This window comes from Rhinoraja longicauda, chromosome 1, assembly GCF_053455715.1.
Source record: "Rhinoraja longicauda isolate Sanriku21f chromosome 1, sRhiLon1.1, whole genome shotgun sequence".
Classification (NCBI taxonomy): Eukaryota; Metazoa; Chordata; class Chondrichthyes; order Rajiformes; family Arhynchobatidae; genus Rhinoraja; species Rhinoraja longicauda.
This window is the reverse complement of record NC_135953.1, coordinates 132,834,463-132,861,826: the sequence shown is the minus strand read 5'-3', so window position 1 is coordinate 132,861,826 and position 27,364 is coordinate 132,834,463. Positions and strand designations below refer to the sequence as shown.

At 40.3% G+C, this 27,364-nt stretch overlaps 1 protein-coding gene across 2 annotated transcripts in view; it reads right to left on the bottom strand.

Moving 5' to 3' along the window:
* hhip (hedgehog interacting protein) overlaps positions 1-27,364 on the bottom strand; it is a 121,801-nt gene that overhangs the window by 51,228 nt on the left and 43,209 nt on the right. For both annotated transcript variants that reach the window (XM_078412705.1, XM_078412712.1), the window contains exons 5-7: positions 10,808-10,959; positions 8,063-8,236; positions 5,422-5,565 (exon numbers count right to left, since the gene is read on the bottom strand). In XM_078412705.1, the coding sequence (XP_078268831.1) occupies positions 5,422-5,565; positions 8,063-8,236; positions 10,808-10,959 (470 nt within the window). The remainder of the gene's footprint in view (positions 1-5,421; positions 5,566-8,062; positions 8,237-10,807; positions 10,960-27,364) is intronic.

Sequence of the window (27,364 nt, the reverse complement as noted above, 5' to 3'; positions counted from 1 at the left end):
TTCGTTTTAGTGAAAATCCAGAATGTTCAAAAAGATGAGAATGTTTCAAAGAGGTGCAATCTTTTAACTAAATTCAAGTTTTGTCGGATACAAAAAACAGTCATTAAGCCCATTGAGAAGTGAACTGTCGGGGCAAGTGGTCATCTATTTTAATATCAACCAATACTTAATAACCTGAATAATCACATTCCAAACTAAGGGAAAAAAAGTCATCTTCTTCCTAAGATTTATTTTAAAGGTGAAAAAAGATGGAACGTTTGTTTTCGATGCTGAAGCAGTTTTTCATGTCCACACTTTTTATTTTCCAAATAGCAAATTAAATGTTATAATTTCCTCTGATTCATGCAGACAAAAAGTTGGTGGAATACATTCTGAATAGATCTAGACTGCCATTCTTGGTTCCATTTATTGACCCTTCCCTTGTCCCTAGTGCTATCAAACCGTTTACGAGCATCCAGTCCTGGATACATTGTAATTCCTGCAGTTAGGGGAAGAATGAAGCCATTATCTTTGGCCTTTATGACAGCTGCATGCTTCCATTACTAACACCACCTACACTCAAGAAGCTCAATGTAGATCATCTATAAAATTTACAGTAAATCTCCAATAATCTTCTACGTGACAATTTGGAAATCCCAACGACTCAGCACCTGTGTCAATGGAAATGTTTGCCCTTCCCACTCCCTTCCCACTCACAGTGGCCTTGACTCCCCTGCTCTGATTCCACCTACTGGGGCATTGGATCTTACACTCTTTGCTTCAGTGGGGCATCTGTCTCATGGCCCCTTTTTACTTACTGTGGACCCAGACCTCAAGCTCCATTTCGACTCATTAGACCCCAGTTAAAGCAAGCCCTTTTCACTTACCATTCAGTTCAGTTTATTGTCACGTGCACCAAGGTACAGTGAAAAGCTTTTTGTTGTGTGCCAATCAGTCAGCAGAAAGCCAATACATGATTACAATCAATCCATTTACAGTTTACAGATAAATGATAAGGGAATAACGTTTAGTGCAAGGTAAAGCCAGCAAAGTCCAAGAGGAGTTTAAGAAGATCATATTTAAAGTAAGAAATGGTGCTGTAGGAATAGAGATTTAAGAGTGTGGAGTGATTGTAATACAAGTTTGTAGATCTGCTTCTGTGGCTAGCACGCAAATATTCGCCCGGGCTAGGCGCCATCTTGGTCAAACCGGGGCACTAGTTCCTGTGCTCCCTTTAAACCTATCTGGCTCACTATATAGGCTATTATATTTCTGTGTACCATTTAAAATAAGTTAATTAAAAACGTGTTTCATTTGGAATAGAAATAATAGCCTGGAGAATCTGTTAGTCCAACAGCACCAAAGTCCTGACTCTACCAGATTATCAGAGTTATATTGTACTTAGTTATTCGCCTAGCCTACTCCACATCATCTACTTTCCACAACTACAAACTCTAATGGACAAGGGCTTCAGGTGCATGGGGACACCATTACTTGCATGTTTCCCTCAAAACCACACAATAATCTGACTTGAAAATCTGCCATCATTCCTTAAAAATGAAATATATTGTTAAAAAAAACAATCTTCAGCCTGTGTCTCATTCATTAATTTCAGTTCGGCTGCCAAAAAATACTGATTTATTTAATAGTCATCTTTAGAGTTAATTAACAATATGCTCTTGTGACTTTTTAATATAAACCATCCTCTATAAACAACTCTCGCAAAACTATGTTGACTTTATCCAGTTGGCAAACATGCACTGTTTGCCTATCATCTCAGTGCTCATTAACAAATATTGTTCTTCTTGGCCAACAAGTTAAATTTAATATTCTCATCTCGATCCCTTACGGTCACACCCTTTCTTATTCTTGCAACCTTCTCTAGTCCTACATACTCTGAGAACTGTACAATCCTCCAATTCTAACCATTTGTGCATTCTGCAGGCCCCTATAATGCTTTCAATCACATCAGGTTATCCTGTAGGTTGTTTGAACTTCTGTTAACTCTATTAAAAACCAATGAACTCCACACTCTGGAAATCTGAAATAAAACAGAAAATATTGAAAAAACTGCATGTCAGTTCGTATTTGTGGACAGAGAAGCAAAGATAATATTTCAGGTTAATGACCCTTTATTATCTTCACGGCTACTTGACAACCTATGTTGATGTTACATATCTCACAGAAACATCAGTGGTCTAAAGCACACATGTGACATATGCTATAGTATCTGTGTGTTACAATACAAAAATAGTGCAATGGGTCTTATTCACCTCCCCCCCACTGCAAAAACTGGGCTATGTCAATGAAACTGGTGCGCTACAATGCTGAGAACTATATTCTGCACTCTGTATGTTTCTCTTTGCTCTCTCTATCGTAGTTGAGTTTGACTTGACGGTATTATCTGATCTGACTGGATAGCATGCAAAACTAAGATTTTCACTGAACATGAGGCAATAATAATAAACTTAAACCCTTACTAAGCTATTATAACTAGCAAGGATGAAGATGGACATAATTCCAAAAATCACGATCAATATGTTATGCTCCATTGCAGAACTGACCTGTTATATTTCCAAACTGCACACATTTGGAGGATAGGAATAGCGTTTAGTTCAGTTTAGAGATAGAGCGTGGAAACAGGGCTTTCCACCTACTGAGTCCATGCCAACCAGTGATCACCCATACACTAGTTCTATCCTACGCACTAGGATCAATTTACAGAAGCTAATTAACCTCCAACCTTGCATGTCTTTGGAATGTGGGAGGAAATTGGAGTACCCGGAGAAACCTATGCAGTCATAGGGAGAACATACAAACTTAAGACAGACAGCATCCGTAGTGAGGATCGAACCCAGTCTCCAGTGCTATAAGGCAGCAGCTCTGCCACTGTGGTACTGTGCCACCCAATTTTTGCTACTAATGACTTGAAATGTATTCCATTAAAATACAAGAGCTTCAACTTACAGGGCCCATTAAATATTTGGTCAATGCAATATTTGGACTTTGGAGAGGTTAAGGTCTAATTTACCATGAACTTGCTATATAATTCAAAACCTTACTCAAGAAAAGAATATGTAACGCGTGGTTCTATGACATGCAAAAAGCTTTATGCCCTAACAGTAAAACTATAAAAAAGGAGCTCTCCTAGATCTGATTGCAGTGTAATAGTCTTGCGAATTATCTTCAGTCAAAATTCACACAAAAGGTTTATGCCTTTCATAAGTGTTGAAAATATTGGCTCCATCCCTTAGACAATCAGTGAATTTGGTGACTTAAAAGCAAAATTTAGTTCTCTCTCTCTCTCTCTCGCTGTCTCTCCCTCCATTCTAACTTCAACCTTAAGGCCTAAATGGAACCAGACGCTGGAGTCCCAGAGGAAGCAAAATTTTGTTCACAGCCAGAAAAGCAACCGCTAATGGGCCCGGGGTCAGTGCAAAAACACCTCCCAGAACCAAAGTGCTAATGTACGACTGCTGTCAATTTCAAACACGATTTCATGCTTTTACAACTTGCTTGGACTGGCCAGAAAAGCTGGACAATTCACACATAAACCCCAGCTTGATGTGAATAGCAAGAATTTGTACTGCATGTTTTAGTCCATGGGATAAATGTAGAACTTGAAATATGGTGTTACACACAGCCTGCCGTGAACTGGAAGGTATCAGAGTTGGGAGCCAAACAATACATTGTCACAAATTACTGTCCCTATTTCTTACTGCCGTTTTAGATCATATCTACATTTTGGCCTTGATTAGTAATTAATGCAGTTTAGAGAAGCACTGGACCACATAAACATATGTTTTAAATATTAATGAAGCAAAATAAACATAAACACAGGAAATAAGAGAGGCAAAGCAAGAGCATGCAAAAAGGCTGGTAGCAAATGCAAAAGGAAATCCAAAAACATTCTGGACCACCTTAAACAAGAGAAGGTCTTTAAGAGGGGAGGTGAAACTGATGAGAACCAAGAAGGAAACTGCTCGCTGTGGCAGTGATTATGGTTGAGGTACCAAATGAGTTGTTCCCATCACTCTTGAACAAGGAAGACAATCCTGCTGTAATATCAGCAAAAGACGATGCAGTTGTGATTCTGGGTTGGAGGGGAGATACCTGAAATGCTAGGTGTATTTAAAGTGGATCAATCACCTGGTCCAGATGGGAAGAATCATAGATGGTCCAGGGAATTAAGTAAGCAGCAGAGACCTGGGCATAGATCGGAGCCGGACCCTCACGGATCGACGGAGCCCGTGGCCTAAGGAGCCTGGGTTGGCGGAGCCTGCGTCTGGGGCCTGGAACAGAGCCAAGGAGGCGTCAGGAGGGGACCTGGTGGTGATAGTGGAGAGGTCGGAGCGGTGGTGGATGGGGGAAACGACCGACGGACGAGGATGGACCACATGCGAGTGAGGGCGCCACCGTGGGGGGAGGAACAAAGGAGGATCCAGCGTCTGAAGAAGGGTCTCGACCCGAAACGTCACCCATTCCTTCTCTCCTGAGATGCTGCCTGACCTGCTGAGTTACTCCAGCATTTTGTGAATAAGGCTTGGATTAGTAAATCTGATTCCTTCTCTATTGATACAGCCGTAACCTGCTGTGTGTTTCTAGCACTTTTTGTTTTATTTTAGCTTTTCAGCATCCCCAAATATGAATAATATTAGTAATGTTTCAATGTTAATACGGTTTCTAATAGTGGGAGATAAGCTACGGTATTATAGTCTTTTATCACTCTCCAATATCTCCAATGTCACAGCTCTGATTCCCTGCTTATCACCAATATACCATGACTGCGGTTGACCTCAAAAACGTCAGCACAAATTTAAACATGTCAATAATGTAGATACTTATCTGTGAAGAACATTTCAACAATGTGATCATTCTAATCAATGGACTTGCAATGTGAACATGGCATTGTTTCTTTTAGACCGAAGTTGAATCTAGTTTCTTTGTACTCTATTTGACAGCGTTGAAGAATGAGGGGGGACTTCATTGAAACATAAAGAACAGTGAAAGACTTGGATAGAGTGGATGTGGAGAGGATGTTTCCACCAGTGGGAGAGTCTAGGACGAGAGGTCATAGCCTCAGAATTAGAGGGTGTTCCTTTAGGAAGACGAGGAGGAATTTATTTAGTCAGAGGGTGGTGAATCTGTGGATTTTTTTGCCGCAGAAATCTGTGGAGGCCAAGACTATGGATATTTTTAAGGCAGAGATAGATTCCTGATTAGTACGGGTGTCAGGGGTTATGGGGAGAAGACAGGAGAATGGGGTTGGGAGGGAGAGATAGATCAGCCATGATTGAATGGCGGAGTAGACTTGATGGGCCGAATGGCCTAATTCTGCTCCTTTCACTTATGACCTTATGTATCACATTAATTGTGAAAACATTTCCTGTATATTAACCGCGGTGATTTGAGTTTATTTGCAGGATTATTAAACACACTTACCTGCCTGGATTATGAAGTCCATGTGCAAATATCTCTGGTGGTTGATTGGTGCTATTAAAGTAAGGGTTGCTTCTGGGTATAGAATACGGTGTATTACAAGAATCAGTATCTACATTGATTCGAAGCACAGACCCTGTAAAATCGCTGAAAGGATTATATAGAAAATATTAGAATTGAATTTAAAGGTACAATTGACAACTGTCGATAAACAAGGGTGCCAATAAACAGCAATCTAAATACATCATATGTTCAGTTAATTTCGCACTCCACAGAACCTCAGCTAAATTAATACACAAGAAACTACAGATGCTGGAATCTGCAGCAAAAAAACAACTGCTGGTATTCAACGGGCCAGGCGTCATCGGTGGAGGGGGCTTTCATTGAATTTTGAGACCTGTCCCTTTGATTATTTCCTATTTTTAGAAAACAGCAATGTGAAAACACATATGAATAAAAGGTTTTGAACAACGTATCTTCTTCATATGCGAGGCTATGCAAAAGGCACCTCGTGTAAATATGGCATTTTTTCCCATTTTATAGGGAAAACTGGAGATCTGGGTGGCTTGGATTAGTGTTTATCTACTTCCCATTGGTGAGAAACATAATTGCATTTAATTATTATTGGGCCAAAACCTCTACTCTCTGATGATATAGTGGTGGTCTGCGGTAGATTCCTCAGGGTATTATCTTCCTACTTTTCCTCAGGGAAAAAATAAAGTGGGTGTGTACCTGTTGAGTGTTAATGATATCCTAAATATGTCCCAATTATAGTTAAGTGTTTGAATTAACATCAGTTCCCATACAGTCAAGTGATAATTATACCTATCTAGATTTCCCTGTGGTATAGTCACAGACTGTATGCTTTGTCACAAACTGTCCATTACCCTGTGCTGACTACAGTAGTTTACATAGGAACAATCAATTCTTCCTCCGCTGTTTTTGAGCTAGCTGGAAAAGTTTCACTCGGCCACTGGGAGATATGAAAAATATTGCACTTACACAATGTCTGATCACATTTTCAGGATTATTCCATTGTGTGTCGATATACTACTTTTGAAATGGACTTGCTGTTGATATCACGTTCACAAGTTATAGGAGTAGAATTAGGCCATTCGGCCCATCGAGTCCACTCCGCCATTCAATCATGGCTCATCTCTGGCTCCTAATCAAATTTTCCTGCCTTCTCCCCATAACCCTTGACTCCCATTCTAATCAAGAATTTGACTATCTCAGCCTTAAAAATATCCGCTGACTTGGCATTCACAGCAATGAGTTCCATAGATTAACTACCCCCTGTCTAAAGAAGTTCCTCCTCATTTCCTTTCTAAAAGAGCGCCCTTTAATTCTGAGGCTATGACCCTCTGGTCTTAGACTCTCCCACCAATGGAAACATCTTCTCCACATCCACTCTATCTATGCCTTTCATTATTCTGTAAGTTTAAATGAGCCCCCCCCCCCCCCACCCCATCAACCTTCTAAACTCCAGCAAGTAGAGGCCCAGTGCTGTCAAATGCTCACCCATTCATTCCTGGAATCATTCTCGTAAACCTCTGAACCCTCTCCAGAGCCAGCACATCTTTCCTCAGATATGGGGCCCAAATTTGTTCACTGAACTCCAAATGCGGCCTGACCAGCACCTTATAGAGCCTTAATATGTATTAAGAGCCAAATTATGTCGACCAGGGCCTTATAATATTGCACTAGTTTTCAGTTCCCTAACCAGAATTCAATTTGAACTTATGATCCAGCTGATCTTTAAACCTTGAATTATGGGAAATATCAGCTAACTGGCGCACATATTTAACGTGAATGATCACTGATAGCAATCCCATCCTTTCTAGGGTCTGGTTATACAAGAGCTCAGGAGTTATCCCTTCTCTGTAACATCTGCCCTATAACATATTAAAAGTTTCTGCAGCAAAAAGGGGGTAAAATACCAGATAGCTAATTGGACTAAATTAAGATGATCATGTTATGTGGATTATATTTAAGTGATACAATGTTACTGCACCCTCTTGGGTCTTCAAGCTATCCTTTGTCTCTATGAAAGAGGTGTCAAATTAATCTTACTCTCCTCTTTCTCCATCACTCATTTGCTTTCAATACTGTTTCAATGTACTTCTTAAAAAAATTACTCCATAATAATTTTTGTGATATTTTCTTTATTATTGCCATTTACTGATCGTTTCTTATTTCCAGCAAATAAAACAACAACAAAAAAAGTTCATACGAATAAATGAGCACAAAAATAAGCGCTTTTGGAAACTCTATTGCACTTTTGACATTACTAAATGTCACTGCACCTGCATTATCCTGGACAATAAACATTACATCCATCATCAATGTGTTTTCACAATATAACGATTCCTTAATTTATGAAAAGGTATTTTTGTTAAGCAAGTTTTTGTAAGTCAAAAATACTAGATGAAATGAAATGTGGGTATTCAGGTACAGTATTTCTACTATTGGTTAGTGGCATCCTGTTTATAACAATGAGAAATTGGCTTGCATTAAAAAAAGACGTACCATAGTAATCAAATTAGTACGAAAATTTGTAAATTGAATGTTCATAAATCAAGGAATATTTACACTTTTCGAATTATGAAATACATTTTAGTTTGTGATTGTGTTTCCTGCTTACCTTAACCCATCCATTTCTTCCATATCATCAAGAGTAATCATTCCATCTCCTAGGAAGATGAACAGGAAGCCATCTGGCCCAAACATCAGCTGTCCACCCAAATGTTTCCTGTGTAATTCTGCAACTTCAATCAATACCTTTGCTGTTCTTGTATCCACTTGATTTGCATTTTTTCTGTGTAATAAGTTACAATTATGCCAACAATTATATTGTGCTTTTGGGAAATGCAATATAAAGAATTTTCAATTGTAAAGTGACTTTTATTACTTTTTATGCCCCAAAGTGGTCCACAAACAAATTATTATTTGTTTGGAGTGAGTCCATTAAGATAAAGATAAGCAATAACAATATTGCACTATTTGATATTGTAGTTGATCTTGTACCTGACATTCACATTCCTGCTTGATGCCCATATATGTTAATTGCCTTGGTGTCCAAAATTCTCAGTCAAGAATCAGAGCACATGGCTTTAAGGTGAGGGAGGAAAGATTTAATAGGAACCCAAGGGACAACTTCTTTAAATACAAAGGGTGGTAGGTATATGGACCGAGCTGCCAGAGGAGGTGGTTGAGGCATGTACTATCACAACATTTAAAAGGTTTTAGGACAAGTACATGGATAGGATATGGACCAAACACAGAAAGGTGGGACTAGTGTAGATGGGGTATGTTGGTCAGCATGGGCAAGTTGGGCCAAAGGGTGTGTTTCCACGCTATATGGATTCTATGACTGAACATCCATAGCTTTTTGGCATAGAGGGCAGTACAGTGGAACTGCAGTTAGCCCTAAAATTCACCATAACAGTACTCTATTCCTTCTTCCCACTAACCAAAGGTTTATAAAACTCTACGAGAACATTATGCGTCCTCCTCACAGTTCAATTTGTCACTTACCCCTGGGTACAAAACTTGGCTACCATGGCCTCGAAATTTCAGGGCACTCAAATGATGCACATTTTGATCACTAACTTCCTGCTGCAAACTTACGCTGCACCCAAGGGGCTTGGGTACAACTGAGCATATGATGCTCATTTCCTTAATTTAAAATGTGCTGCCTGATGGTCTATCATGAAAGCCCTATGCTGGGGAGAGTGGGGATGGGAGAGGCAGTATGGTCCTGTTCTGTGATGGTGATGGGGGAGAATCATCAGGATTCGAGGCCTCGTTCCTTTAATTGGAGAGGGGAAAGGGAGCGATAAGGATCAAGAATTGTGTGGCGTTCCTTAAATAACAGGAGGGGCGAGATTCATTGCACTGAGATCTGAAAAGGAGGTAAATGACAGGGAGGGGAGGAGGAAGGAGGGGAAAATATGGAGCGAGTTAGAGGCAGATGTCATCATTGGTAGCGTTTCAAGATTATAGATCATTCTAGCCATAGAGGGAGTACAGAGAAGGTTCACCAGATTGATCCCTGGGATGGCAGGACTTTCATATGAAGAAAGACTGGATAGACTAGGCTTATACTCGCTGGAATTTAGAAGACTGAGGGGGGATCTTATAGAAACATATAAAATTCTTAAGGGGTTGGAGAGGCTAGATGCGGGAAGATTGTTCCCGATGTTGGGGAAGTCCAGAACCAGGGGTCACAGCTTAAGGATAAGGGGGAAGTCTTTTAGGACTGAGATGAGAAAACATTTCTTCACACAGAGAGTGGTGAGTCTGTGGAATTCTCTGCCACAGAAGGTAGTTGAGGCCAGTTCATTGGCTATATTTAAGAGGGAGTTAGATGTGGCCCTTGTGGCTAAAGGGATCAGGGGGTATGGAGAGAAGGCAGGTACGGGATACTGAGTTGGATGATCAGCCATGATCATATTGAATGGCGGTGCAGGCTCGCAGGGCCGAATGGCCTACTCCTGCACCTATTTTCTATGTTTCTATCAGTTGATAGGGACATCAAGATCTTGAGGTCAAAATTGGCGTGGGGAGGAACATTGAGTGAGGTGTAGGGTACGAGTGGCAGTTGAGCCATCGTGGTGTGACAATGGACCTTAAGGATAAAAGGAACTTACAAGTGCCCCGTACAGCACCACAAGTTAGTTTGTCCCAGCTTTGCCCAATGAAATATACACCTGCAACTACTCAGACTGACCTTACACACTAGGTAGAGGAATTACAGCACCCTCTGCACCTACGATATGGACTTGGTTAAAATATCTGAACTAATGCAAAGCAACTCAGACATGGTCATTATATCATTATAAAAAATAATCAATTTTCAACTGAATAACTTCAAGTTAACCAATTTAAATTCTTGGGTGATTAATACGTTAAAGAATGACTGTTAAAGAATGACTCGTACTATAAATGGTGGAAAAAAATAATTCTAGTCTGTTAATTACAAACTACCAAAATTTCCTTCTTGCAAATTAAAGATTTTAATGTTTACTGTGGCATTACTCTATTTTCCCCCCTCAAACTATTCTGAAAACAAAAAAAAACTTTTTTTATTTAGAGAACTGGTGATATATCAGGGAAAATTAATCTGAAGATTTACTGAGCTGCAATGGCAAGTTACTCTTGGCAGCTTTGCAGCTAATGTTAATCAAATGGTTTACTGATTGTCAGATCAGTTTCACAGGGACAGGCTCTGAAACTATTCATAATATCAACAGAAAACAATTGAAATAAATCACTGATAATTCTTTGAACAACGTGATGTTCATAACGTTATAATGCCTATGTTTTGTTTGAAGTTATTCAATAATTAATACTTGAATTTTAGCTTGGAGCGAAGCAAATGTGCTACCTGGATACAGTGTATTCGACTACTCTAAGAATGTGGTCATGTGGTCCAATCGCCCATCGTTCTTGGTTGGTGGTATAGGACACATAGAGCTTTCCATTTTTCTTGTATTTAGGATGGAATGCAAGGCTTAACAGCCCTCTTTCATCTCCACCCTATGGATAAATTTAAAAAAAAGAAAGCATTGTAATGTTAAATATATTCTCCATTTTGTGTCATCTGGAACCCAGTGGAGAGAATCTTGTGCTGATGTGGAAAATTTCCTTATAAATTCTTTTCTTTAAATCACTGAACAACAGACAAAGGGACCATAAAATATTTCACTTTAAATAACTCTCTAAGTTAGGACCAGACATTTGTCACAATTGACTTCAAAACGCATTGCGCATAAAAACATCTTACAGCACCATTACGAAGTGATTTGTGTGTGTAATCTCTGGATCTCCATGAAGCAATTCGAAATGCAACGAAGAATTCTTTGTTTAGCTATTAACTTGCTTATACTCTAAGGAAGACAAATGAGTCCAACACTAGCAGCATTTTTTCTTGCTGTTGATATTCTTACAGCGTCTAATACCACACGGTGAGCTGTGAACTCCTTGCCTTGGCACCGCACTCCAAAAACAATTAAATAGATTGTCTAGTATATGAACTTTTCTTTACCCTGGAGGGCAGCTACATCAATTGTCACATCTCTGGTGGTCTGTTTCTCCTTTGTCTAGAGTAATTAATTGCCATTTTTCGTGAGTGGCTGTGCTTTCGACAATTGAACTATGCGAGGAATGTAAATGTTTTGAATATTACTTATGATATTCATTATTATTTTTTCACACAGTTCTTTAAACACTCAGTATTTTGTTTTTCAAAATATCCATCATTAACAGAAGAGAAGCATATCATACAGTCAGTGGTCTCAAAGTTCGAGCATCTATAGGCATTTTAGTTATTGGCCACTGTGAGAAGCATCAGTTGTTATCATTGTGCAAATATGGTACGACGAAATGACAGAATAAACTTTACAATTTGACAATTCTTACAAGTCAAGATGTTTTGATTGCAGCGCACAAAAGGAGATGCTGATACCAATAGTTCTAACTACTCCAAACAAACAGTAGAAGAAACTTAACTTACAATATGTCAGGAGAAATAAATCTTAATATGGCCATCCAAGCGAGTCTGAAATTGCCTTTTAGTGAATGGAATGGCTACATGCCAATTGATGTTTTTTTTCCTTGCAAGGATAGAAAGACCCAAATATGATTTTTTTTGGCCAGAAGGAGTATGTCGAAAAGATGAATGATAAAAAAAGTAAAAAAGCCATAGATGTGACTACATTTATGATACAGATGGCAAATTGTGAATTAATTGAAATACAAATATGCAGTTTTAAAGAAAAACAGCTGTCAGATCAAAACATAGTTCGAAGAAAATGTAAGGTGATCGGGAAACAAGTACATTTTGAAGAGAATGAAAACCATAATGGAAAATAGCTTGAGTGTCCCCTTCATTAAAATATTGTTATGAAACACTCCAGGAATGAGAACTAAGTAGCAGAGTAGGCTGATCGTTAGTTATTTGCATAGGAGGCAGTGGGCAAAAATGTCTGACACCTATTGCTGCCCTTGTCCTACACAGATTGGAATAGTGGCTATTATATCAAGTACTTGTGCCCCAATGAAAGAGGGCTTCCATGAATATCCAATTCTTCAACCCCCACTGTTACAAGGGAACCCCCACTGTTACAAGGGAACAGGTTCAAGGATCTGATTAGTAGAACAGAAAATGGCACACTCATCCAAACCAGCTTTATTGGCACGAGAGAGAACAAAAGCAAAACTTATCTTGGTCTGCACGAGGGCCCATCTTACAGTAGCACACCTCGCTGTCTCTTGGCCTCCGTCCGCTGCGCTGATCGCAACCCAGCCCGTTGGTGAACCCCTCTCGTCAAGAACTACCTTATGCCTGCCTTTATACAGTTATTGAAATGACCGCCGGTAAATCCTGGCCAACTGCGCTGCTTCCAAATTCAAACTACAACCAATGGCATGGGAATGCATCTGAGCAAGCCCCCCCCCCCCCACTGTAGAAACAAAGCGCTGCCAGCCACAGACTGGCGTGCAAGGCAATACACACAGCGCTATCAGCTGCAGACTGGGCGCGTACAGCAATACACATAGCGCTACAGACTTGGCATGCAATGGTGATACACACAGCGCTATGGTTCTAAATATAGCGCTATCGGCCACAGAGCTATGGGCTTTAAACATAGCACTATGGGCTTTAAACTTAGCGTTATGGGTCACAGACTGTTTGGGCAAAATTCTCATTTCATACCCACAGATGAGTGCAATGGCAGACTTGTAATGTTTACAATCACCTTCAGTTTGGCATGCTCAGCAGATAATCCATCTCAGCCTCCACCTGAAGACACACCATGGCGAAGGCCGATATTCACCCAAATCAATTCACTCCATGCAAAATCAAGAAGCAGTGAAGGTGGAAAAGCAATGGACATCTTTTTGCATCCCAGAGGACTTCTACGCCAGAATCTGCCACGGCTACAACGTTGACAATGAGAAAAAAAAAGCCCAGATATGTCCTATCCACCAACATCAAGGCATATCCAATCAAAATCTACCCTCTAGCACTTACTCATTAGTAAAGTAATAAATGATGTTGTTGCTGGTGTTATCAAATGCCACTTATCACCTTGTATCCAATAATCTGGAATCAAACAGCAGCTCAGATCACTTTGGTCAAGGAAATAGATTTAACATCTCAAGTTAACGATTATTCACGAGTCCTGTGTTAACTTTGTTTCTCTCCACAGACTCCATTTAATCTCCCAAACATTTTCAACAAATTCTGCTTTTGTTCATGTTCCAGCAGTCACTGTTTTCTTTTTTGCTTTTCGATCTATGCACAGATGCTCAGTTTAGTTTTCAGGAGGACCACTTGGCCCAAATCTCATTATAGTCTTGGTCTTCACGTGGATAAAGGAGCTGAGTTCCAGAGGCAAGTGAGAACAAATGCACTCTCATGAAGGCTGTAGTGACCACGTTTGCTATCAAAAGTTCCAATTGCAGGTAATTCAAAGATATTCAAGAAAAAAAGCCTCCATCAGCTGAAGTGAAATAGAACAGACGGAAGGGGGGGGTTGCGATTTTTAGATGCCAATCATCCCAGTAAGTGAAAGAAATTGTGGTCAATATTGCTTAGAATTGTGGTAAGTGTTCCTCAGGAATTTATCCAAGGTACAACCATGATTAACTACTTTCATCCAGCATTAATTCACAAGTGGGGATGTTTGGTGACGATTCCCTTCATATCTCATCTCGTAACAAAATATTCACAATGGCTACACAATATTTAGCATTCGGAAGAATAATATTTGCACCACATAAGTACAAGGTAATGATCACATTCCACGAGAAATGCATTGACATCCAACAGCATAGTCACTGTTGAATCTCACATCAGCAATATCCAGCAATCACCACTGACCAAGAACTCAACTACACGCTATAAATCCTAAGCCTTCAAAAGCAGGTGTCATTGATTGGATTTCTTAAAGCAAATGATTCACCTTATAATTTCCAAAGTCTTTCCAATATTATTTAATACCTTTAATTCGCCTAAACAAGTGCAGCTACAATAGTCAAGAAGCTTTGAACTTTTTAGGACAGAGCACCCTGCTCAGTTCACACCTGCCAACAGGTCACATTCCATACTGACTTGGAAATTTCACTGATCATCAGAGCCGTATCAATATACTCGAACTCCCTACCAATCAGAACTGCGACAATTCAACATGACACTTTTACCTTGCATAGAACATACAGCTGTACAGCACTGAACAGGCATTGTCTGTGCTAACACAATGCCAAGTTAAATTAATCTTCTCTGCCTGCACCTGATCTATTTCCCTCCATTCCCTACTATCGTATCTACTTCACTGCCACAACTGGCAGTGAAGCAATAAGGCCACGAGTTGCCAAGAGTTGCTGCCTTACAGCGCTTGCAGCACCAGAGACCCGGGTTTGACCCTGGCTACGGGCGTTGGTCTGTACGGAGTTTGTACGTTCTCCCCATGACTGCGTGGGTTTTCTCCGAGATTTTCGGTTTCCTCCCACACTCCAATGACATACAGGTTTGTAAGTTAATTGGCTTGGTATAAGTGTAAAATTATCCCTAGTGTGTGTAGGGTAGTGTTAATGTGCGGGGATCGTTGGTCGGTGCGGACTTGATGGGCTGAAGGGCCTGTTTCTGCGCTGTGTCCCTAAACTAAACTGCCAGCCTTTTTCTGGCACTCACTACAATCTGTGTAAACAAACTAGCCTCACACATCTTCTTAAACTCTTACACACAACGGTCCAATCGATGAAGGCGAGCATAACATATGCCTTCTTTATCACATTCATCCACCTTTCTTACCGGAATGGCGGGACTATCATATGTTGAAAGACTGGAGTGACTAGGCTTATATACACTGGAATTTAGAAGGATGAGAGGAGATCTTATCGAAACGTATAAGATTATTAAGGGGTTGGACACGTTAGAGGCAAGAAACATGTTCCCAATGTTGGGGGAGTCCAGAACAAGGGGCCACCGTTTAAGAATAAGGGGTAGGCCATATAGAACTGAGATGAGGAAAAACTTTTTCAATCAGAGAGTTGTGAATCTGTGGAATTCTCTGCCTCAGAAGGCAGTGGAGGCCAATTCTCTGAATGCATTCAAGAGAGAGCTAGATAGAGCTCTTAAGGATAGCGGAGTCAGGGAGTATGGGGAGAAGGCAGGAACGGGGTACTGATTGAGAATGATCAGCCATGATCACATTGAATGGCCTCCTCCTGCACCTATTGTCTATTGTCTATTACCTCTCTAATATGCCTTCTTTACCACTCTTCTCAGGAGCAATTAGAGATGGGCAGTAATTGTTGGCTTCATAAAGAATAGAAACACATAAGCAAAATCTTTAATATTTTAAAATGAATATTGATAGAACATTCATTTCACATGTCTGGTGTAATTTCATCTTTTTCATCTCAGCTGTTATAAATAGACTATCATTCATTTGTTGGGTATGGAGAAAAACAATCTACATTTGGTTTTCGCAGAGGACATTCATCACAATACCATGAAAAAAACCCTCATCTCCTTCACAGTGGTGAATGAACAGTTTTCAATCATGCGACATTTTAAATAAAAAATTGACTGAAGAAATGAAATTTGATCTCACCTGTCATTCAGGATGTGTTAGCAGAAACATGAGTGGTAATGGAAAAAACTTTAAAAAGGGGATTTATACTGTGACATAGTTGGAGGTGTACTGGTCACAACATTATTTTCTACCTATGCGTGTTAAGTGAGAGATTCATTGAGGATAAATGTAAAGTTTATCGGTATTATTTATTAAACAGCGAACATACAATTAAATTAATTCAAAAGATATATTAACTCACACACATAACAGAGCAGCCAACAAGCACAATTCTCTTCACTAAGAGTGCTGTGCTTCCAAACTAGGTCATTCTCAGAAAATAGCTCCCTACCTCCTCAATCTTCATGCCTTTCATAAAATTGCTCTGCTCAGGCATATTTCAACAGGAGGCTTAATTGTTTTTAAACAAATAGACTATTGATCCTCTTTTTTGTTGCAATTTCACGTCCATAGTGATTATCTTTCATACTTTTTTGACCCCATTAATCATACTATCACTTCCTGACATTTGTCCAGAAATTATGGGTCACAGACTATATCAAGAATCCCTTCACAATTTTCCATGTACTACGGCATGCAAACTACTCTGAAGCACAAAGAAATATGTTATTGATTTCTCAATGGTCAAACAACAATCATGTACTACATTTTCAATGGCTGATCATCATATTATGAAGTGTACTCTCTTTGGCTGAATCATAATAGGCCCTCATTGGCCTGGTTTCTTAGTAAAAATATTTTTACCCTGGGACCTGGCCACAGGGTAATGCCACGTGTCAATTAGCATAATAACATGGAGGACACATTCATGAGAGTACGACAGATAATTTTCTAGATCACTATGGTGAGGCACAAACCTGGGAATTGGTTATCTAAGTCAAGAAATGCCAAATTCCACACACACTGGAACTTCCTCTGTAGCCTTGCTTAATTTTCTTCACCATAATTGTTTCCAATTTCCACTCCAAGGGACAAAAAGAAATCCGCTTCCGCCACATTGTCAAGCAGTGCATCGCAGATTCCAATCACATTTTGTGCAAGAGATTTTCCTAATTTTTTCACCATTCATTCTCTTCCGCTTTAGTTTATGTCAATGACCTCCAGCCCTGACCAAAAGGAACGACCACCTGTGCCTCTCTGCCTCAGAAGGCAGTGGAGGCCAATTCTCTGAATGCATTCAAGAGAGGGCTAGATAGAGCTCTTAAGGATAGCGGAGTCAGGGGGTATGGGGAGAAGGCAGGAACGGGGTACTGATTGAGAATGATCAGCCATAATCACATTGAATGGCGGTGTTGTCTCGAAGGGCCGAATGGCCTCCTCCTGCACCTATTGTCTATTGTCCATTGTCACCCAATGTCCACTCTGTCCAGACCTCATGATCTATCATTCAAATCTCAAGCAGTCACTGCAGAAATTTGTCAGCCCATCCATCTTTTGCTGATTTATTAACAAACTTCTTCCCATCGTAACGGCAGACCTGGGGATGGTTGCTGACGATTGTACAATGATTAATTCAGTTTGCAACTCCTGAGCAAATAAAGCGACTCGTGACTACTACACTTGGAACATTCAGATGGAGGCTGTTAAGTGACAAGCGATATTACACCCCACAAATGATCACTTCAAACAAACAAAAAAGAAACAAATCACATACATTTGCCATTCATTGACATTGCCTAGTTCCTCACTACCAATACCCCAAGGGTCACCAATGACCAGTAATTCAACAGGACCAGTACACATAAATACTATGGCTATAAGGGTAGTTTAGAGGCTAGATATCATCCAGGTGATCAGCTTCAAAGACTTCCCCCCCCTAACTACAAAATACAAATCTGGAATTTGATGGAATAGCCTCTGCTTGCCTGGACATGTACAACACCCACAGCTCTAAAGAAGCTCAATAAAATTCATGACAGAACAATCCCATTTGACCCTAATCATTCATTCCCACCACAACCTGGGTGCAGTGTATACAACCTGAATAATGTACTGCAATAGCTCGTCTAAACTATTCCAATTAAATATCCAAAATTCGCAAGTCTCGATGACCAAGGGCAAAGGCTGTGGGTGCATCAAAACGTCACTATTTGGAGGTTGCCCTCCAAGTTGTGCACCATTCTGACTTAAAAGTAGATTGTGATCCCTCATTGCTACTCAGTCGAAAACCTGGACCTCTTTTCCTAAGAGCAGCTTCACACAAGGACTGTGGCGATTTAAGTAGGTGGTTTAATATCACCCTCTCAAAAGCAGTAAATGCTGACCATGGTAGTGACAGACCAATATGATCATTAAAAAAATCAGAGTTTTCTGATATGGAGAATTGACACACAAAAGGCAGTCCCATTCATTTTCTGTAACAAATAATGAAACATTTAAAAATAATGCTTCCTTATGATTAATTTATGAAAAGGGATATGTTCCTAGAAAATATTTCCGAGAATGTTCCTAGAAAATATTTTCTTCATTGCAAATGTTGTAAATTAATGAAGCAGGGTGAAATGATGTGTGGATATTTTAGAAGATATATGTAGAGATGATCGACTGCTTCAGGTTTCTAGGCAGCCATGTCACAAGCAACCTAACATAATCCCTTCCTACTGATAAGATGATCAAGAAAATTAATCAGCATATTTCTTTTCTTAGGTGTCAGACCAGATTCAGCATGAAGAATCTTTCAAACCTCTACAGATGCACTATAGAAAGTATTCTGAGGGGACACATCTCAGCCTGGGATGGCAGCTGCAAGTAACAGTTTCATTGTTCCGTTTCAGGACATCTGACAATAATACACCTTGGACTCTGCTCTTGACTGCCTGAACCTTCAGTGTTGAACGCAGCTCAGGCTTGCAACTTCCACCCAACTGGTGAATCTTCATGGTAGGTTGCATTCGTAGACTGGAAGTATCGCCAAGGATGCCTGTCACCCTGATCTTTCCCTTTTCTCTCTTCTACCTTCGGGGAGAAGATGCAGGAGCTCGAAAGCTGGGATGTCCAGAAATAAGAACATTTTGTTCCCAATTCTAATCCAACTCCTGAACCAATCACATCTTTCACACCCCATTCCTGGAGGCGTTGCCATATACACTTATTCTAACTCTAGTCCATTATTTTGAAATTGTACTTTGATATCCTTTCGCACGACTTGGAAATTGCACTGTAATCTTGCATCATTCAGCTGTTTTACATACGTATTTATTGTTGTATTTATCATTACTGTATGTATACCTCTTACTCTGTGAGCTTCATGTTCACAAGGAATTGCATCGCACCCCGGTACATATTACAATAAACCAATTTAATCTAAACTGCATTGCTATGTGCAGAGGGTCATGCACTATTCAGTACAGCAAGAAATAGATGCGTGAATGGAAGACACTCAATCTGAACAGTTAATGCCATTGTAGGAAAAATATTGGAATTCCAATACAGGGTTCCCCAGTTACAGATGATCTGATTTACGGAAGTCTGCCTTTATGCAAATACTCCCATATGCTTTTAAAGGATTTTTCTGGATGGTAGTAACGTTAATAATAAAATGCTTGTGGAATTGATTAATGACTGAATACATTAATGACTGTGTAATGACGGGGTAGTGTTTGGGTGAATATCCAATGAAATTTAAAATTATAGCAAGTAAACATAATGCAATATAATAGAGGTAGCTATAGAACACATATGTAATTTGGGGACTGCCTGTATTTGCAAATTGAGACTGCCTGGAAGTTAAATTTAAATTTTATATTACTTTGGGAGATCAAATATAAGGGGAAACTATACAGTTAATAGCTTAAAAGCAAAGATATACAGAGGGAACTTGTGGTCCAAGACTATAATTCCCTGAAAGTGGCATAAAGCAGATAAGAGTGGTAAAGAAGGTGTAATGAGAGCCTCTCTCATTGGTTGAGGCATTCAGTATGAGTCAGGAAGTCATGTTGCAGTTTTGTAAAACTTTGATTCAGCAACTTGCGCAGAATTGTGTAGAGTCCTGGTTGCCCCATTACAGCAAATTATAATGCTGCTTTATTCACAAATAGCCAAGATGATATTTTATACGGCTCCAAATTGGTCATTCTTCTATTGCTGAACTGATGCATTTTTATAGGTATGAAATTATTAAGATTATGCAGCTCTGCTTAATCTTCTACTATTTGCCATTCTCCCCGAGTTTACAATTTTTCCTGAAGAATTAAACGATGATGGAAGCACAAAATAACATTTATTATTGGATAGTTCTGAAGTGGCACAAAAGAGATTAGCAATACGTCATTAAAATTTAAAAAAATAGTTGAAGTTCATGTTCATAAATGCAAAGCAATTTTCTTTTTATTTTCAAAAGTGTTTTGATTTCTTGATCATTTAATTATAAAATATTATCATAATTGGAGGTAATTATAATTTTTCTTATTCAATCCCCATTCACTCTCACCATACTTGGACTTTCATTTGTCTATTTCTGCTCAACTGACCAATCTGTTTCTCTCGTGATGACAAATCGATACTTTTACTTTGATAATGCCTGTTAATTGCTCTCAAAACAATATATTAATATCATTTTCTGCATTCATTTAAAGTTCACTATGGTAAGAATTATTTAAAAAACAACAGAAAAGGAAACATTTATTCATGGAGTTTGCAATAGTTTTTAGGTGTGATGTACACAGAGCACATACCTTGCTAAGTTATACATTAACCAGGTGCTTCATGCATTGAACATCATTATTTGCAATATGATTGGAATATAGTTAGATTTCTAAATTATTTAGATCTCTATTCTATCATTAAACTGCAGAAACCTGTTCAAAACTCAAGTTGCTGAAAATTGTAGTGTGCTTACACAGCCTGTTAATATTTGTAAATCGGAAAAAAAACCTCCTGAAGATGCTGGAGATCTAAAGCAAGGAGAGATGCTGGAAACTCTCAGATCTATGAAAGAGAAGCAAGAGGCTGCAACGAATAGAAACATAGAAACATAGAAAATGGGTGCAGGAGTAGGCCATTCGGCCCTTCGAGCCTGCACCGACATTCAATATGATCATGGCTGATCATCCAGCTCAGTAGCCTGTACCTGCCTTCTCTCCATACCCCCTGATCCCTTTAGCAAAAAGGGCCACATCTAACTCCCTCTTAAATATAGCCAATGAACTGGCCTCAACTACCTTCTGTGGCAGAGAATTCCACAGACTCACCACTCTCTGTGTGAAGAAATGTTTTCTCATCTCGGTCCTAAAAGACTTCCCCCTTATCCTTAAGCTGTGACCCCTGGTTCTGGACTCCCCCAACATCGGGAACAATCTTCCCGCATCTAGCCTCTCCAACCCCTTAAGAATTTTATATGTTTCTATAAGATCCCCCCTCAGTCTTCTAAATTTCAGCGAGTACAAGCCCAGTCTATCTAGTCTTTCCTCATATGTAAGTCCCGCCATCCCAGGGATCAATCTGGTGAACCTTCTCTGTACTCCCTCTAAGGCAAGAACATCTTTCCTCAGATTAGGAGACCAAAACTGCACACAATACTCCAGGTGCGGTCTCACCAAGGCCCTGTACAACTGCAGCAGAACCTCCCTGCTCCTAAACTCAAATCCTCTTGCTATGAATGCCAACATACCATTCGCTTTCTTCACTGCCTGCTGCACCTGCATGCTTGCTTTCAATGACTGGTGCACCATGACACCCAGGTCACGTTGCATCTCCCCTTCTCCCAATCGGTCACCATTCAGGTAATACTCTGCTTTCCTGTTCTTGCCGCCAAAGTGGATAACCTCACATTTATCCACATTATATTGCATCTGCCATGCATTTGCCCACTCGCCTAATCTATCCAAGTCACTCTGCAGCCTCCTAGCATCCTCCTCGCAGCTAACACTGCCACCCAGCTTCGTGTCATCCGCAAACTTAGAGATGTTGCATTCAATTCCCTCGTCCAAATCATTAATATACACTGTAAATAACTGGGGTCCCAGCACTGAGCCTTGCGGTACCCCACTAGTCACTGCCTGCCATTCCGAAAAGGACCCGTTTATTCCTACTCTTTGCTTCCTGTCCGCCAACCAATTTTCTATCCACCTCAACACTGAACCCTCAATACCGTGTGCTTTAAGTTTGTACACCAATCTCCTATGTGGGACCTTGTCGAAGGCCAGTCCATCACAAGTACAGCTCTCCCTCACCTTCCAGCTGCGCCCTCTTCTCACTAATATATTTGGACAAGAAGTTCAGAAGCCTGAAGTCCCACACCAGCAGGTTCAGGAATAACGACTTTCCTACAACCATCATGTTCTTGAAACAAATAGCAGAACCCTAACCCACCTCGACAATGGAACTCTATAGATCACTTCTTGCACTAGCATGGACTTGATATTTTGCCTCTAATTTAGCTTTGCTTTTTTTTTTGCACAGTCAGGCAGCATGATTGCACAGATTATGTTGCCTGACCTGCTAAAGTCCTCCAGTACTTTGCGTTCTGCTCACGTTTGCGGCATGCAGTTCCCAGATGCAATTCCTTGTGTCAGCAGAGGCAAATTGCCAGCTGGATGGAGCTGGTTCTGCCCATCATGTTAATCAAATGCAGGTGGGGGACAGCTTGGGACAGAATGGTCACGGTCATCTAGTCTGGCCTTCTGCAACCCGAAAACATCTAGATGAATGGCCAGGTTGAGATCAATCTGGCCCTATGACAGTAAAGTCACAGAGTTATCAAAGAGGTGTGTATTATAATGGGACCTTCTTCCAAGTCTGTGGCAACTCTGAACTTAAGCAAAGCTATTTTCGTTCCTCTCCCAGTTCTGATAAAGAGTATTTGACCCAGAACATTAACAGTTTCTCTTTCAACAGATGTTGCCTGATGTGTTTATAATGTTCTTAATGTTTATACTTCCCCAAGGTTGGCCTTGTCCATAGAACATTACAAAACAGATAATAAATTGCCTCTCTTGGTACAAACCTTTGTTTTATTGATTTACATTTTGTCATGGTCTATAAAAGGTCTCGCTTAGGGCTGGGAAGAGACACATTGAAGTGCAAATGAGCACTCATGCCTTTGTCCATTAAACAGGGACAGTATGTACTCTGTAATACAATGAATGCCAAATAAAAGTATCCTCTGATGAAAATGCAAGTAATTTAAAATATTACTACATTTTCAGATTCTGCAAATGCCACATTTGATTTTTATCTGCAGCCTCAGAAATCTGTAGCAGAATATTTTGACTTAACGCATATACTGTCTAGAGGCCAATCACATTAACTTCAACAGAAAACATGGCAACCACAGTTTATAAACCATGCAATCAGAAAGGAAGCCAAAGTAATTCTTCATTAGAACAACATTAACAATTTGCATTTATACACTTAGCACAGTAAAACACCACTTCACATGTGCAATATGTAACAAAATCTTCTTTATGGACTTCCTAATACATATCCCTGAATACTGTAGTTTACATGACTTTCTCCATTGATGCAAACAGTTCCTTTCTATTTACCCAATTAATTAATTTCATCATTTTAAATCAAGTATATTTTGGGACAAAAAGTCACTATTTAAACATTGCAACTAGCTCACCTTCTAACCTCTCAGCTTATATCCATGAAAATCAAAGTTTAATTCTTTTAATCCTGGTATCATTCTGGGGAATTTGTGCTGGAACATCCCAAAATGAATTGAGCCATCACAAGACTCCGAATGAAGGACTCAAGTGGGTCTAATGAAAGCATTGCAGAATTAAGATTTTATTTTGAATTTTACTTATCATTAACATGAGTTTTCAGCTGGAAAGAAATGGTGATGTTCCCCAGATTTGCACCCATTTCTCTCCTTCCCTCCCCACCCACCCCACACCCCCTTCCACCTACCTCTGGGTTCACAATTCATCTATCCTTATCTCACATCTTTGGTCTTTTCATCTCTGACTTTTCTCCAACCATCCGCCTATCAATAGCTCCCCCTCATCTATTTCCACCTATCACTCGCCAGGCTTTGTCTTATCGCTCCTCTCCTCCAGCTTTCACCCTCCAACCACAATCAGTCTGAAGAAGGGTCCCAACCAGAAACACCACCTGTCCATGTTCTCCAGAGATGCTACCTGATCCACTGAGTTTCTCCAGCGCTTTGTATCTTTTTTGTAAACCTGCACCTGCAGTTCCTTGAGTTTACCAAACCCACAGTTGTTATTTTTGCGGTAAATACAACTTATGATAAAGGTAAGCAAGAAATATTTGGATAGGACAAACAGAGAAAAACTATTTCCATAAACAGATGACTCAAGTATCCTGGAACACAGATTTAGAGTGATTAGCAAAGATACACACCAACCCCAGGTTGTAAACTCCCAATTTTATGGACAGTTCAGAAAGCTGTCATAATATTTTTAAATTCAAAAGTCCACCATGCATACATATGTTTGTTCCTACGAATGGGAGAACTAATTTACTCAATCCATCCACGTTTAATAATTGTTCTTTATTATCAGTCTCATATGCTTTTATTGCCATTAATTAAAATACTGGTGAGGGATGATTACTACATCAAGTGATTTTTGTGAGATGGAGATTTCAGTCTGAAGAAGGGTCTCGACCCGAAACGTCACCCATTCCTTCTCTCCTGAGATGCTGCCTGACCTGCTGAGTTACTCCAGCATTTTGTGAAATAAATACCTTCGATTTGTACCAGCATCTGCAGTTATTTTCTTACACTACTTTGTGAGATGGGCTGTGCATTAAGAACTTTATTTTAATGCAGAGAGCTGCTGAGATCTGAAACATACAGTGATGGAATAAGGAATTACAAAAAGCACTTGAAGGTAAATAATTCACAGGCTTCCCAGGTTACAAACAGGTTCCATTGTTAGATGTCTGCAAGTCTATTTTGTCCATAAGTTAGAAAATACGCAAACTCACTTAGTATGGTATTGTGTAGGAAGGGAGTGCAGACGCTGGTTTAAATCAAAGATAGACACAAAATGCTGGAGTAACTCAGCGGGATAGAGAGCATATCTGGAGAGAAGGAATGGGTGACGTTTCGGGTCTCCAGAAATGCTGCCTGGTATGGTATTGGGTTGGATGGTGTTGAGGAGGGCCAATTAACATGAACATTATTTATTGTCTTCACCTGCCTAGTTACAGTGCTGCAGAATCAGGATGACCCAAGCTCAATGGCTGGCTTCTTTCGGCTGATGTGCATTGTTTAATGGAGTATTGTTGCACAAGTATCAATAGAAGCAATTGCCTGTCATTTACAGCAAGTCTCTTCAGTGGTCTCCTGCAGTGAAACTGGCAGCCTGTGTTCTTAAGTGAAAATGATATTTGATTGATTCAGAGAAAATACAGGTAAAGACGGGTTCTCATTTGAATGTAATAATATTTAGGGGTGCTTGTTCATTAGTATGGGGTAAACATAACTGGGGTGTTCATAGGCCAGACATGGCCCATGCTGTGAAATAGTAATGGAATGGCTTTGACTGCACTGTTGTGCAAAGAACCAGCAGGGACTCAACAGACTGAATGGCCTACTTTGGTCCAGAAGCAATAATTTTATATTTTAAAAATCCATAAATATTAAAAGTACGATTTTGGACTGGATGTTTTAACCATCACAGCAGAAGTTCATTGATTCACTGAAGAATCATGTGAAATTTGTGCTGTGTACTCACTGTCATGTATCAGCATGCAACCAGCTTGATATTGGCTGCAAATGTTTAAGGGGTGGGAAATAAAGCTTATCTGATGGCAGCTAAAAGCTGCCAGCATTTATTAAATACAAAATATGCTTTAGTCTTGGATAAGCTGAAAAATAACTCCAAGATATCCAGAAAGGGTAGCTTGTATTGGTGAAGACCTTGGCCACGGCAAGATATGTGGGATAATATTCCTTTTAAGTTGCAGAAACCCCACCAGACAATGTTTCTGTTCTGGGTGAAAAAAGTTATACAATGAACACTGTTCCATGGGCATAGATACGATAAAGGATGAATTTAATGACTTTAGTCATGCTGATTTTAACACCCTCAAATCTTGTATCGCTTTTTATTTTATTATTGAATCACCTTTCACTCCTTCCCTTATTTATAAAAAAACTTAAACACTACTACAGCACCAATTCTCACATTTTAACGATTCCATGGCATACTCAAACTGTTCACTGACACATGAGATCTCCAGTTACTTGCAGAAAACGGTTTGCAGCAACTGAGGCATCAGGTAGCAACTGGAGAAGGCTGAATCCACTCACATGCACTTTCTTCACTGAAGGAAGATGTCCCAGCATTACAGGCATGGCTCAGATCATCTCCGTGTCACGGTGGAGGATAATGTGCTGGGTTTCTTCAAACTTTAGTCCCCTTACTTCTGCCTCCTTTATACATGTTACTTGCTGCATCTTTCAAGAAGTTCAATAAATTGCTCCCCTGTCTTTTATGTGCATGGCTTGGTAATAGGGCACCAGGATACACATAGTGGCATTCAATAATGTAAAACACACACTTGGATTTGCCTCCCCTGGATGCCTATGTGTGCCCGGTTCCTAGAAAGTGCAGCGTTTGACTTGTGAGGTCCTAATTCTCTGATTAATGATACCAACCAACCCCCCCCCCCCCTCCCTCCCTCCCCCCCACCCCCCCGCCCCAACATCTCCAGCCCTCTTCCCACTATGATCCCTGCACAACTTATCCAAATTCTTCTCCTTGCACTGCAATTACCTTTATGCACATTATGCACACAAGGCTTGCTCTATTATGCTCGAAGCCTTGGGTGCAGGCTCACGTTCCAAACATGCATCGGCCTGCTGTGCATTTATCACATTTAACACTGCGTTTTATTGGTACTCCTGTATTATTATTTCATTGCTATTGATGCTTATTTGAAAATAACCTCACATTTTAAACCTCAAATTTTTAAAATAGTCAATTTTACTGAAGCAGCAAAATAAACGATACTGGACAGAAACACTGTGAAACATTGCTGTGGTTACTAAACTATCACGCTGATCATCAACTAATTTTGAGGGGGGTTCAGGAGGGTTGGAGTGGGTGAGTGGGGGGGAGGGGAGGATGGAGTGGGAGAGTGGGGGGGGGGAGGGGAGTAGGGGGAATGGAGTGGGAGAGTGGGGGGGGAGGGGAGTAGGGGGGATGGAGTGGGTGAGTGGGGGGGGGGAGGGGAGTAGGGGGGAATGGAGTGGGAGAGTGGGGGGGGGAGGGGAGTAGGGGGGAATGGAGTGGGAGAGTGGGGGGGAGGGGAGTAGGGGGAATGGAGTGGGAGAGTGGGGGGGGGAGGGGAGTAGGGGGGATGGAGTGGGTGAGTGGGGGGGGAGGGGAGTAGGGGGGAATGGAGTGGGTGAGTGGGGG